The sequence below is a fragment of the Charadrius vociferus genome, unplaced genomic scaffold (genome assembly GCF_000708025.1).
Source record: "Charadrius vociferus isolate BGI_N301 unplaced genomic scaffold, ASM70802v2 scaffold260, whole genome shotgun sequence".
Classification (NCBI taxonomy): domain Eukaryota; kingdom Metazoa; phylum Chordata; class Aves; order Charadriiformes; family Charadriidae; genus Charadrius; species Charadrius vociferus.
Window position 1 is genome coordinate 1,773,293 of NW_009646410.1, and position 12,302 is coordinate 1,785,594.

At 37.6% G+C, this 12,302-nt stretch overlaps 1 protein-coding gene across 1 annotated transcript in view; it reads right to left on the reverse strand.

Annotated features, from left to right (window-relative positions):
* Positions 1–4,228: 4,228 nt before the first annotated feature.
* MBTD1 (mbt domain containing 1) overlaps positions 4,229–12,302 on the reverse strand; it is a 30,167-nt gene continuing 22,093 nt past the window's right edge. Inside the window, exon 16 of the mRNA XM_009879786.1 lies at positions 4,229–4,538. Coding sequence (XP_009878088.1) covers positions 4,420–4,538 — 119 coding nt within the window. The 3' untranslated portion in view covers positions 4,229–4,419. The remainder of the gene's footprint in view (positions 4,539–12,302) is intronic.

Sequence of the window (12,302 nt, forward strand, 5' to 3'; positions counted from 1 at the left end):
TTTGTTGTGGTGCGTTTACTATAAAACAAGCCTACTGTATTCAAATATTCACAGAAGTCATTTTACTCAGTTCAATACTTTGCTCTTTTAGAAGGAACAGTTTAACTGCCATGTAGAGGCAACATCAGAAAAAAAATCAGTGACGTTTGTTCATTGCAAAGCTGCTTTGAAGGCAACTGCAGTAAGTTGTAAAGCCAATATGCAGAGGCAGAGTTGAAGGGATGGCTGAGCTGCTTCCAACATAGCAGAACTGAACTAGAAGGAAAACGTGATAATACCCTGTGAAAAAGTTCCCCTCCCTGCACAACTGTTGACACCAACTGTGAAACAGGAGGCCTTGCTCTCTATTAAATGCTTATTAATGCCACCTTCTTCTCATATTAAAAAAACCTTACCTTGTGCTCAGAGCCTCTCCTGCTTTATTTGTGCTCAGACTAAGCACCCAGTTACTTAAAACATTCATAGTTTTACATACTTTTCTTTTTGTTTTTTTAAATCTGCATTGTCTTAGGAAAGAAGCTGAAGTGCATTTATGTGTGTGCCAAAGGAGTGCCTTTTGAACAAAACAATCAGTATTCAGAAAGACTTTTTATCATTTTTATTTTGTGTAAAAAAGGCAAATTTAGTGAATTATTTTCATCTTGTACACAAAGTTATAATTTTAATGCTTTTCACATCCATGCTGAAAATCTGCAGTCTCATAAAAATGAAAGTAACATTAATTTCTCCAAAAGCATTTTTTCACTTAGTTATGTACATTGCATGAGAAAGCTTTAAATACTCTCTCATTGACCACACAAATTACCAAGAAAATAAAAGATTAAATTTGTACAGATATTGATCTATATATCAAATACATACAGAAACGATGTAAAAACCCTATTTGTTTAATCTTGATTCCCGCCCCAACATTTTCCCAGGGGCCAAAGCTGATGCCTTTTTTGTATAAATGGCTGTGGCTTTTTAAATATGAAAATTAAAAGGAAAAAAATTCAGTTTAAATCACAGTTTTTTAAAATCCCTTCCCAATAAAGGATTGTTACCAAATATATTAGCACCATCGTACAAATATTGATGGGAGAGGGTATTCACATCACATAAAACAACAATAAAAAACAAACAAACACTGAAACCCGTGTTAGTATCCGTAGAACAAGGAATCCATAACTGCTTTAGCTTTCCTCAGATGCAGCAAGGAAAAGGTTGAAGAGTTGTATTTAAAATAACATAAAAATCAAAGATCAGCAGAAAGATTTTGAGCAATAAAAGGAGGGTAGCTGCAAAGTACGGTACGGAACTTGCGCTACCTCTTGGTTATAAAGACCTGCTATGCCAAATACTGAGATTAGTTTAACCCCATTGAAGATTTCAGATGTCCAACACTTTGCTGCTCTCTTAGCCAAGTAACACAGCTCAGAGTAAAGGGAAGATAAACATACCTAGAGCCGTGTTGCTAACGAATGCTTTACAAATACAGTGAAGCCCACACTATGGATACCACAGCCGACAGGCAGCCCACCCTGAAGAGACCACTCTAAATACCTGGTAGAATTTTGCTCGGGTTTTCCTTAAACCTCTCCTAAGCAAGTGACCTCCGTTAGTTCCTTACATGGTTTGCTTCGGGCAGATTTCACTGTACCTGACAATTACACAATTTCGGCATATTTTGAATTCAGAAACTCAAGAGGAATTTCACCCATAAATCTCAACACGCAACTCCTACTGAAGTCACAGTGTCCGAGAATGCAAGTCAACTCACCTACTTTAGTGTTTAATGAATAAAATACCTATTTTTAAAGAACATTATAAAGACTGACAGACTTCAAATCTGATTCTTACATTCTCCAACACAGGAAGCATGTTCAACTTCAGTGCTAATTTTCCCTCTTGACATTTGAAGACTATAACTCAGAGATCAGCTACGAGCCTGGGCAATACAGAAGCCCAAGGTTTAGTGACTTGGCTCATTACCAGCCCAAATTTTCACATTATGAACCACAAATTAATGCAACAGTTTTTCTACTGAAGTCAGAAGCTATTGACTGATGAGAGAAAAAAAGCAAAATTGTGCCAACCTCCTTCCAGCTGACTGGGACAATCTGCAAGTTGCTGCATTAAAAATAAAATCAATAGTGATGTACTTACCAAACCAAATCAACGCTTGCAGAGCTGGATTTTACAGCAGGTTAAATGGAGAGCACAGGAAAAAATAATCAAGGCTCAAAGTGTCATTACAATGGTCTCTAATCCTACTTCTCCAATCCAGGCTGTTCAAAAGAAACGTCATGGGTGGGTCAGAATCTGGGAGAATGTATTTGAAGTCTACCAAGCCTGACAAAGTCCCTTTTATGGCTATTTTAGAGAGCTAAAATGTCATTACCACCTGAAGTTACAGACACTTATAATCTGATAACCAGATTCTGTCAATATAAGAAGCTGTTGTTAAAAAGGGTTCATTATTTAAGAAATTTTACCAGTAAGGGAGAAAAGAATTCCAGACATTCCTACGCTATACAGGACATTTTTTACTTCCAGTAGTAAATACAAAACTTTACATAATTAACCCCTCTTGCATAGAATGAGGTAAACCTGTGCATATTACCAATACTATGTACCCAAAGTTAGAGCAATATTTTAGAAAATAATCAAATTGCTGGTTTTCGACTTTCTATGCACTTTTTTTTAAGCTCAAACAACAATATACAAAAATGGTCTCCTGGGGTTCTGTGGGTTGATATCCTTAAAGCATTTCTTAGGCTGCAGGAACACAGGTGTTACTTTTTTTAAGCCCTAATTTATGGTCAAGAGTCAGATGATCGTTGTACTGCTCTGAAGGGCACCTGCTAAGACCCAGAAGCACTTACAGAACATATGCAGTTAATTCCTGAGAGTTTAGTTAATGAACCTTACTGGTAAAAGCTAAAGCTCTTGATGCACATTTTTCCAGTCACAGCTCTGCAGGGCTGATTAATCGTTTCACTGATCAACTCCATGAACGACATCATTTACAAAAACATACAAAGTTTAAAAATATGGAAGGAAAATGCAAATTATTAAGGGCTCGTGCTAAAATACTTTGTATTTTAGTGGTAGTAGTTTTCACCCTTTTACGTGACTTTTGCCTTTAAAAAAAAATCTGGACAGTTAAGCAGGTGGGGCTAACGGGATACTTGAAGTGAGACACAAGGATTCCAGGCAATAAGCAAATCCAGTTTACGAATTATACACTAGACAGTATATGATTTACATACTGTTCTCAAGTATCAACTTCCATATTACACTATTGCAGCAAGAAAAGAATATTGCAGGCTGTGCAGAACTGAACTCATTTTTTTTAATCCATAATGTATGGCTCCTTTCAGCTCACCTGAAACCACGTGGAACATCGGTTTTGAATGCTCAGAAATATTTAAGATGGTAAGGAAACATCTAGGTCTTTCTGAATGGAAAAAAAATAATCAGAAGAATACTCAGAAGTTCCTTCTTACTACTGAGGGAGGCCTGAGTTACTGTTTCTTCTTTAGTCTAAATTCATAGCTAAAACTAATCTTCTAAATGAGGGAATTTTCTGAAGTTCCAGTTTGGCATAGGGCTCTGTAAACATTTGCTGAAGCGTTCCACGACCACAGACATTCATGTACAGACAAGAGCTTTATAGTCCCAATCCAATGCCTGCTGCAGTCAATGGAGACAAGGCTACTGATATTAATGGGTGCTGAATTAGACCCTAAGGAACCTTTTTTTTAAAAAAAAAAAAATCTTGTATTAAAAAAAAAGTATTTTAAACTAAATAAAAACATCTTGGAAAGTTAAAATCTTCCTCAGGTGACGGCTCCATTGCAACTGGGGCTACTCACTGAGTAGAGCTTTAGAGGACTATCTTCCACACATAATTTATGCCTCTAAATTAGGGCTTAAATGCCTTCTTTTCATAATAAGAAAAAACAGAGGCGTGACCAGTGCAGTTCACAAGAGTCTAGAAGTCTCCCAACTTGTACCAAAAAGGTTCATTTGTTATGACAGTTCGTTTGTATTTGCAACTATATCTTCCTCCAACCGCTTCCCACAATCATGCTAATTAAACTTTAATCTTACCAAAAAATTAGAATTTCAGTTCTTGTTAACAATGCACAATAAATCTGAACTGGAAAATATTACAAAAATTCTTTCAAAAGCTTCAAATACAACACAAAAGTGTCCATTTTTGTTTTTAATAAATTGAAAAATCTTTTTCACTAAAATAGTTTCCCCGCCCTTCCAAAAAATTCTGAACTGAGTCTAACTCATCTACAGTTAGCAAAGTGCCCCAGGTACAGTCACCTGAACTGTACCATCGCAGTGGGAGCAAAAATCAGTCAGTCTTGGAGAAAGGCTCTTTTCCTATCACCAATAGTCCGCCCCTCACTTTTCTGAGCTGCCTTATGGTTCTTGTTTGATGTAGTAACTGGCAGATCCGTTGCTTTCCTGATCAGATGCTCCTTGAAGGAAGCTATACTCTTCTCCATCCAGCAACTCCTCCTTCAGCTGCAATGAAGTCACTACAAATAAAAGACGAACATTAAAGATCTATGAAATTCCAAGTAACTACAACTTTTCCTTAAATTTACTTAGTATTATTTAAATCGGGAACAGACCCCAGATTTCCTATTTTCTTACATTCTGCATTTTCGCGATTCTTCTTTTAACACTCAGTATCCCACAGAAAGCAGATGCTTTTTGACTGTAGATTGAACCTTAAGTTATGCTCTAATATTAACCTATTTGACCAAATTACTTGCAATAATATATTCTCTACAGGGTTTTCTCAAGAATTTAGTACTTTAAAACACTGTTTTGAGAAGGTAACTAAACATGTTAATAGGAATAATGACTGTTGCTCAGAAGAATACTTATTTTACTGTTTACTCTTGTTTACTGTTTACTTCCTATTTAGTCTTTACACAAGTAAAAATAAGATTAATTGTTGGCCTTTTACAATCTCCAAATCACATTACTTAGCCCAATTACTGTAAACAGTCTATATGAGACAAGTAAAAACATGGACAAAGATCTCTCAATATATCATTAAAATTTTAAGATCCCAGAAGATAAGTTTCATTCAAACAAGACATCTTTTTTGTAGTTTTAATCTTCTCTCTTCTTTCTTTTGTAAAAAGAAAACAGAAATGAGATCTGACATAAAAAAAGATGTTATGAGTAACAATAATGTCACAATTACTTTTCCAGTTTCATTAATGAGTAGTGATAATTATCAAAATATGAGCACAATGAAAAGAACACTGCAAACAAAACATGTCAAGACTTCCATTAAAGGTGCAGTACCCACATTAAAGGGTCGATTATACAAAAATAAATGGTTCTCTATGACCAAATGAATGAGAAAAGTATTAAAGCTTGTAAATACTGAATACAAAGTTTATGTGCAGATCTTGAAATGCAGAAATATGCAGTGAAAGCAAAAATAACCACCATAACCTATTGCTACTAGTAGCCCTGCAATAACTTACAAGCCATTTGGTTATTCTTTTATCATTGTTCTATGTCATCTTCCACGTTGAAACAAACTCTTGTGCTAAATAAAAGTAAAACTTGAAAATTAAGATATTAAAAATGTCAAAAAGTTGCAGCATAATGCAAGCCCTCCTCATTTCTTTAATAGATATCTCCTCCCACTTACATACCCCCCAATCCGTGGGTTATTATTTTTTTCCCAAATACTTTCCCCTGCATTACGTCCAACCCTGATCAAGAATCTTGATCTGCGGAGGACAAAAAGAGTGCTGTCTACATGATAAGACACATACTTGGTTATTTGGATATGCTGCTAATACCTTAAGCAAAAGCTACACAGAGGTCAAGGATACAATCTGAAATCCACCAGGCACGTTCTCTTTCTTCTCTATCCCCAGTATTTGTAAAATGCTTCTGCAGGTACAAAAGTAATAACAGTTTCCGTAATTTGGTTTGCCTCTGGCTAATTTGAACCTAAATCCTTACATTTAGATATTTAATGATACTTTACTTCATTTGTCCCTATTATATAGCTTTTACCTACAATCCTCCATAAGAAAGCTTAGCTACAGCTATACAACAAAAGTTACTTGGAAAAAAAAACAAACCCACCAATAAAAAAGCCAATGGAAGTCATCTGACTGATCATTGCAGTAGTAAAAGGGATGCAGATGCCCTTTTTAAATAGCCTCAGCGATTTGCCTGGAGACAAAGAAAGGCTGTGTCTGGTGCAATGTCATTCCAGTCCCCCAAACACCAATACAGAATGGAGCAATACAGCCCAGAATACGTGCAGAAGTAGAGCGAGTCTCTGGGAACAGCCGTCTCCTCTGACAGGCTGGCTACTCGCTCTTTTTAAAAGTGAAGCTGTCCAACAGTTGCATTTCAGTGCTTAAATGACCATTTCACACGACACCAAGATGCAAAGCACTCGTCTATGCTAAAGAAGCAGCGTGACTCTGCTAGAGAGCAACATCACCTCATACTACAAGAGATGAAGAAGTACCGAAACCTTCTCCCGGGCTTACAAACAGTCAAGAAGTCTTAGAGCAGATGCCTGTCTCATTACTAACCTTACACCACCTCCATTCAGAGCCACATAAGCATCTCATGCAATGTGCCTGCATCCCAGCTACAGCTACTAACATGTGAGGCAGTGTACGATGCTGAGGAGTACGCGTGCAATTATTAAGTCCAACTGATCTCAAATGTGGTTTTAACTTATTATATGCTATCAGATTTATGCCCTCCTCTTCCCCAGAGGTTTCTAATTTGAATTTAAACAGCTTTGGAGAATGACAAGGCTACATCACAAATAAAGCTAATTTTGTCTAGCTTCTCCAAAATCCAGAACTTTGAAAAGCTCCCCCAAAATGATAATAGAAAGCACTGAGTGTTCAGAAACCAAAGAACACAGATGTTTCATAGGAACTCAGAGATTTAAGGACACAGAAAACTCAGACTGTGCGTGTCTGTGCGCTACATAAACACACTTTAGGTGTAGATTTGCAGTAAGAGAAGAAGAAAAGCTGTGCAGAAATTAAACACTGCAGAACACTCTCGCCTAAGCAAGGTTTATCTTTTGCATCAAAGACTCTGTTAAAAGACAGGCATGTACACGCGAGTAGCAAGCTGAAGTGAAAGTAAAGGCGTTCTTGAGAAGTGTGCAGAAGAGTCAAGATTTGTCCTCGAGGTCTAAAGGCAGCAAGTAGACTACTGCGTCCCATTCCACTAATGCATAACACACAGACAAGAGAAACCACCTGGGATGTATTCCACAGTCAATGAAAAGTGCCAATATAGCAGCCTACTTAGATTAAAGAAAATTTAAGGGAATGTAAATCGATCAAATCTGAAGCTAAATCTATCAACCTGGCAACCGTCCCACAGGGACGGCATAATCCCCTTTGTCTGACAGATCATATTGCTACAATATATTTGATAGACATAATTTGTTTACCTGCTACATTATACAGCCATACATATTAAGAAAAGGGAAGAGAAAAAACTACCAGATCCTTGCAGTCAACTTCTATAACTGAAGATTGATTACATTACATAAACTGTCCTTAAAGAAGCTCAACTTTTTAATCTACTTGCTCAGTGTTACTGATAAATGAATTTTTAAGAGTTTTTCCTTGCTCACTCATACAGATGCACAACTATACTGTCAATACTTAAACCAAACCCAGGTTTTACAGCAAAAACAGGGCAAAGATCAAATTCTAAAAGGACAAACTCTTTTCAAATGTATTTTTTGTATTAGTAATGCACAAAATCTGAATTAATGCTTACATTCTGAAGATCTTTTCCCAGATAACTTCCTTTTTCTGACAAAGGCAAAAATCACTCCTTATTTACTGTGCACCGTTACTTTCTCCGCAAAAAAACCCCCACACTAACTTCCTGCTTACATCAAATATTCACAAATCTGCATAACCATTTGGTTTTACAGAGTGCATTTTTGTATTTTACAACTCTGCAGCGCTCCTCTGTGCCCTTGTCTCTCAGCAACCTACAACACAGCCTCCTATGAGCTTCTAAAACAGTTGCAATCCTTTTTGGTGATTAATTCAGTGACGTGGTGCATCAGTGAGAATGAAAAGCTCTCCAACAGAAAAAAATAAACTCAACAAAAATTTAAAGAAAAGGAAAAAAAAAAAGAAAAAAGAAAGAGATTTGATGAGTCAGCATGTTACATGCTAGACCATGCTTAGCTCCCCACCCTGGCTGGCATTTCCCTCTGCAGTAACCGAGACTGACGTGGCCAGTTACCTGTTTTGAGGCTGGGACTGAGCTCTCGGCTAGTCCTGGGAGGCTGGAAGGCCTCCGGGGCTGTCTGTGCTGGAAGGGTTCGATATGGAGGAGGAGTCAACTCGTCATCACCAGAGAAGCTCCTCTGCACCTCACCTGTCATGGGTGGGCTGGACAAACTGACAGGTTTCTTCCCAACTGGTATCTTCCTCTCTAAACATCAAGTCAAACTAAAATAAACGCTTGGGTTAAAGTGCATCAGGTAACTCAGACTGTTCACTGAGAAACAGCTCTGCTTCATATTCACTGCTGGTGGAAAACAGGGGCCCGTACAATGGCACCGTTCCGTTATTATTGGGAATAGTGTTCTCAACCACACTTTAGTTAGTGAATTCTACACAGACTGGCTGGCAGGACTTTAATTGCGTTGCTTAAAAACATGATCCAGTTATTTCATACTTTATCAATCAAATACAAATGCCATAAAATTGCTTCTGCTGCAGCCACACGGCACAGCCAATACACAATCCTCTGGTTGGAGACTTAAAACATATGTCTCAGCTTGAAACTGCAACTCTGTCAGTGCGTATGCCAAAGAGATAGAAAAGTATGGCTCTGGGGAACTAATCCAGTCCAGACAAAGTTTATCACCTCCAAGTTTAAAAATACATACTCTTAATTACTTTAGAATGTTGCTTCCCATTTTCACAGCGCCTTATAAACATCAATGCGCATTTCAGTGTTTAGGAAAAATATCTTAAAAAATGCCTTCAAATTATTAAACATTACATTTGTGAAAAAATGTTATGAAAACATTTCCCATGCAAATTATTAACATGTTCTGCTATCACTAAGATGCTCCAATTCTGCACCCGAGGAAACTTCTCCACAATACCAGGGATGCAAGCGCTATAATACATCTCCACTGCTTTCAGCTGTATCAAAACTACGGTTGCTAATGCTTAAGTATTCTCAGCAGTGTCAGATAGAGACACAACAAACAAAAGCCTAGCCCTGAAGAGAAAAGGTAACTAGATTATGCATACGCTTACAATATCACCATGCTTAAATATTCTTCTCACAAGAAGATTTCCGGATGAGCCTTTCAGAGACACCAGAATTAGGCCAAATGTTGTCTCGAGAATCCTGGCTTTTAAAATGTTGAGGTCACATTACCGTTTCAATAACCTTATTCCAATATATACACCTAGTAGAAAGCAGACAATACGAGCAGATAGCGTACCCTGCATTATTAATGAGCTGTCTAGGCAAACTGGTAAGTTACCCTTCAAGTATCCCCCTGCGAAGCTTTCCGACCAGTAGGCACACAGCACAAAATCCTACCCGCTTGAAACACGCACTGTTGGAAACACAACTGGAAGTCATTCCCAAAAGCACTCATAAAACTTATGCTTGCCATTAGAAATTAACAAATAACACAGTAACTGTCCAGCAAACATATGAACTACAGGCAAGGTGATCTTCCTTCCTTTGAATCAAAGGCAAGCGGCACTGACAGACACGCTGCTGGCTGAGAACAAAGCAGAAAGCCCCAGGCGTAATTCAAACAGTCCACCTGGTATTTTACATGCACTCAGAACACATTACAGCTAGAAAACTAACAAGGGTAAAATAAGCGTATCTTTACAATCCAAATGCTAGCGAATGGCTTCACTGTCAACATCAGCTGCTTGCATAGCAACATAATAAATCCAGGAAAAAATACTAGCTGCACCGAAGGCTAGGCCAGGTAGGATGCTAGGTAATGTTTGCTCCCCTTTGGACAGTCTCCTTATTTAAACAAAGCCAAAGACATCGTAACAGCTTTAAGAAAACTATTTCATGGTCTGTGTATCAGTAATCACACCAAAACAAAGTTTGGGCATTCCCAACAGTTAACAGTAACAAATTATGCTTAAAAGAAGTCCTAGAAGCATCTGTATTATGATCAGCCTCTACATGAAAGGGGTAACAGCCTGACACTTAATTTTTCTATCTTCATTACTAAATGTGTGCTTATAACTACTTGTAAGTCACAATGACATAGGGGGAAATTAACATTATGTTGCCTGTTGTAGATTTTAAAGAAAGGTAGTGGTTGGGGAAAAGAACAGCTGTATTCTCAGCTCCAAATTTACTTGGTTTTATGGATTAAGAAATTCTCCTAACCATGACCTCTTAAAATCTTCTCTTGTATTCTTTCGTTTTTGAGAAGTAAAACATTATGGCTGCATGCAATGCTTGTTGTATTGTCCCCATTCAGTGTTAAGTGTTAACTCAGCTGGGTAAACCACCTTCTGTAGCGGCACAGTAGAACAGGAGTCTGACTTGCTTCTCTTTTACCATGATCCCATCACAGCAGCGTTCACCACGTCATCAGTTCTGCTTCACACTGAACACACGCTACTCACTTCTCGTGGACTCAGTAAGGAGGTAAAATACTGCATTCGAAATCTGCATCGTTATACACAGCAGAATGACTCAAAGCCATTCTGGAGTGCGTTGCGAGTATGAGAAAAATACATGGAAGTAACACCTCTCTGTGCTAAAAATAACCTAGTTTAAGACATATACAGAGCTTCTTGTTAATCAGCTGTGGTTACTTTACGCATAACTAACTACAGCATTACTACTGCATTATACTGTTTTACAACTGAAATCCTTTTCAAAATAAGACTATTTTTATTTGAAAGTGCTGAACAATAGCAGGCTACCAAAGCCATTTTTAGTGTTATTTCTTGTGACTCAGCACTTCTGTTGCCATGACCTATGATGAATAAACATGACCTTGTTCCCTCATCTCCATTTAATGATTGAGGAGATTTCTTAGTATTGAGTAAACAGTGCAGAAAAGAAATCCATCAGAAGTTCTTCCTTGCTTCCACAGCCCACATTTACCTCAGGTTAGTGAGAAATGAAGAACAAATTCCACTAGAACAAAACTCCTTCCTATGGCACTAGAAAAGGGGAAATTCCTTTCCAGTGTTTGTGTCACACTCTAACTATTCTCACTGAAATTGAATTACTTTAAAATAGATCAGAATCTGTCTACAGACTGCTGCTCTAGGCTTTATGCAAAAGTTGTCTTAGGAGCATTTAGTTCACCTTGCGTAATTCAACCTAGTAATTGATCCATTTAATCAGACTTTACAATGTGTGTCAGACTCATCTACATTTCTTTTCCCTCACCATGTTCAAAGCTTTATTTTTATGAAATCCTTCACCCGTACCTGTTCCTTTAACTAGGGCCAGTGGCCAAAGGCACATGATAGTCCTTCGAAATCCACATCATCTTTTGGAAGCCTTCAATCATAGCACTGGCAGCAATATTGAAGTCATCAACATGATCGATGCTGTCCAGAAGTTACAAAGACCACGCAAGGATTCATCATCAGGAAACACACTTTACTGAGAACAGCTACAAGGCAGCGACATCTCACATATATAGAACAGCATAGTTTGGATTTCTACAGCCTCTATATTTCAAAGAGAGTTTTTAAGGGATGGGAAAAAACTGTTCTCCTATCTTTCAGGGAACATGGCTAAAAATTTTAATTTTATACTTGGATGAACTCAAGTCTCAGAGCAACAAAACTTTCTGGAAGCAGTTCTAAGTAAGTCGAGATGATACAGATTCTAACGGTAAGAAAGGCCTAATGTTCTCACTTAGAAGAGTATTTAACATCATAAAATCTCTCCTAATGTCACATTAAGGACTGTTAAAGATTATTGTTTGTGAAGTTTGCTGACTTGCAGGTAAAATAACTTTCAGCATCAACAAAACTGTTAATTTGATTGTCTGGTAGGCTGTCCTGTGAGAAAATATCTCAACAAAGATGCAGATTATAGACCCTTTTCTGTAGCTGATCTGCCCATATGTCTGCAGTGTAAAATACTGCACCTTCTTTCCAACTCTCCTCTGTTTCCAAGAAAACACCGAGAGAATGAATCAGCATAATGATTTGATGCTCCAAACATAATATACATAGTTAAGCTGTCTGGAACTAGACCATCTACTTTATCAACACTTCATTATT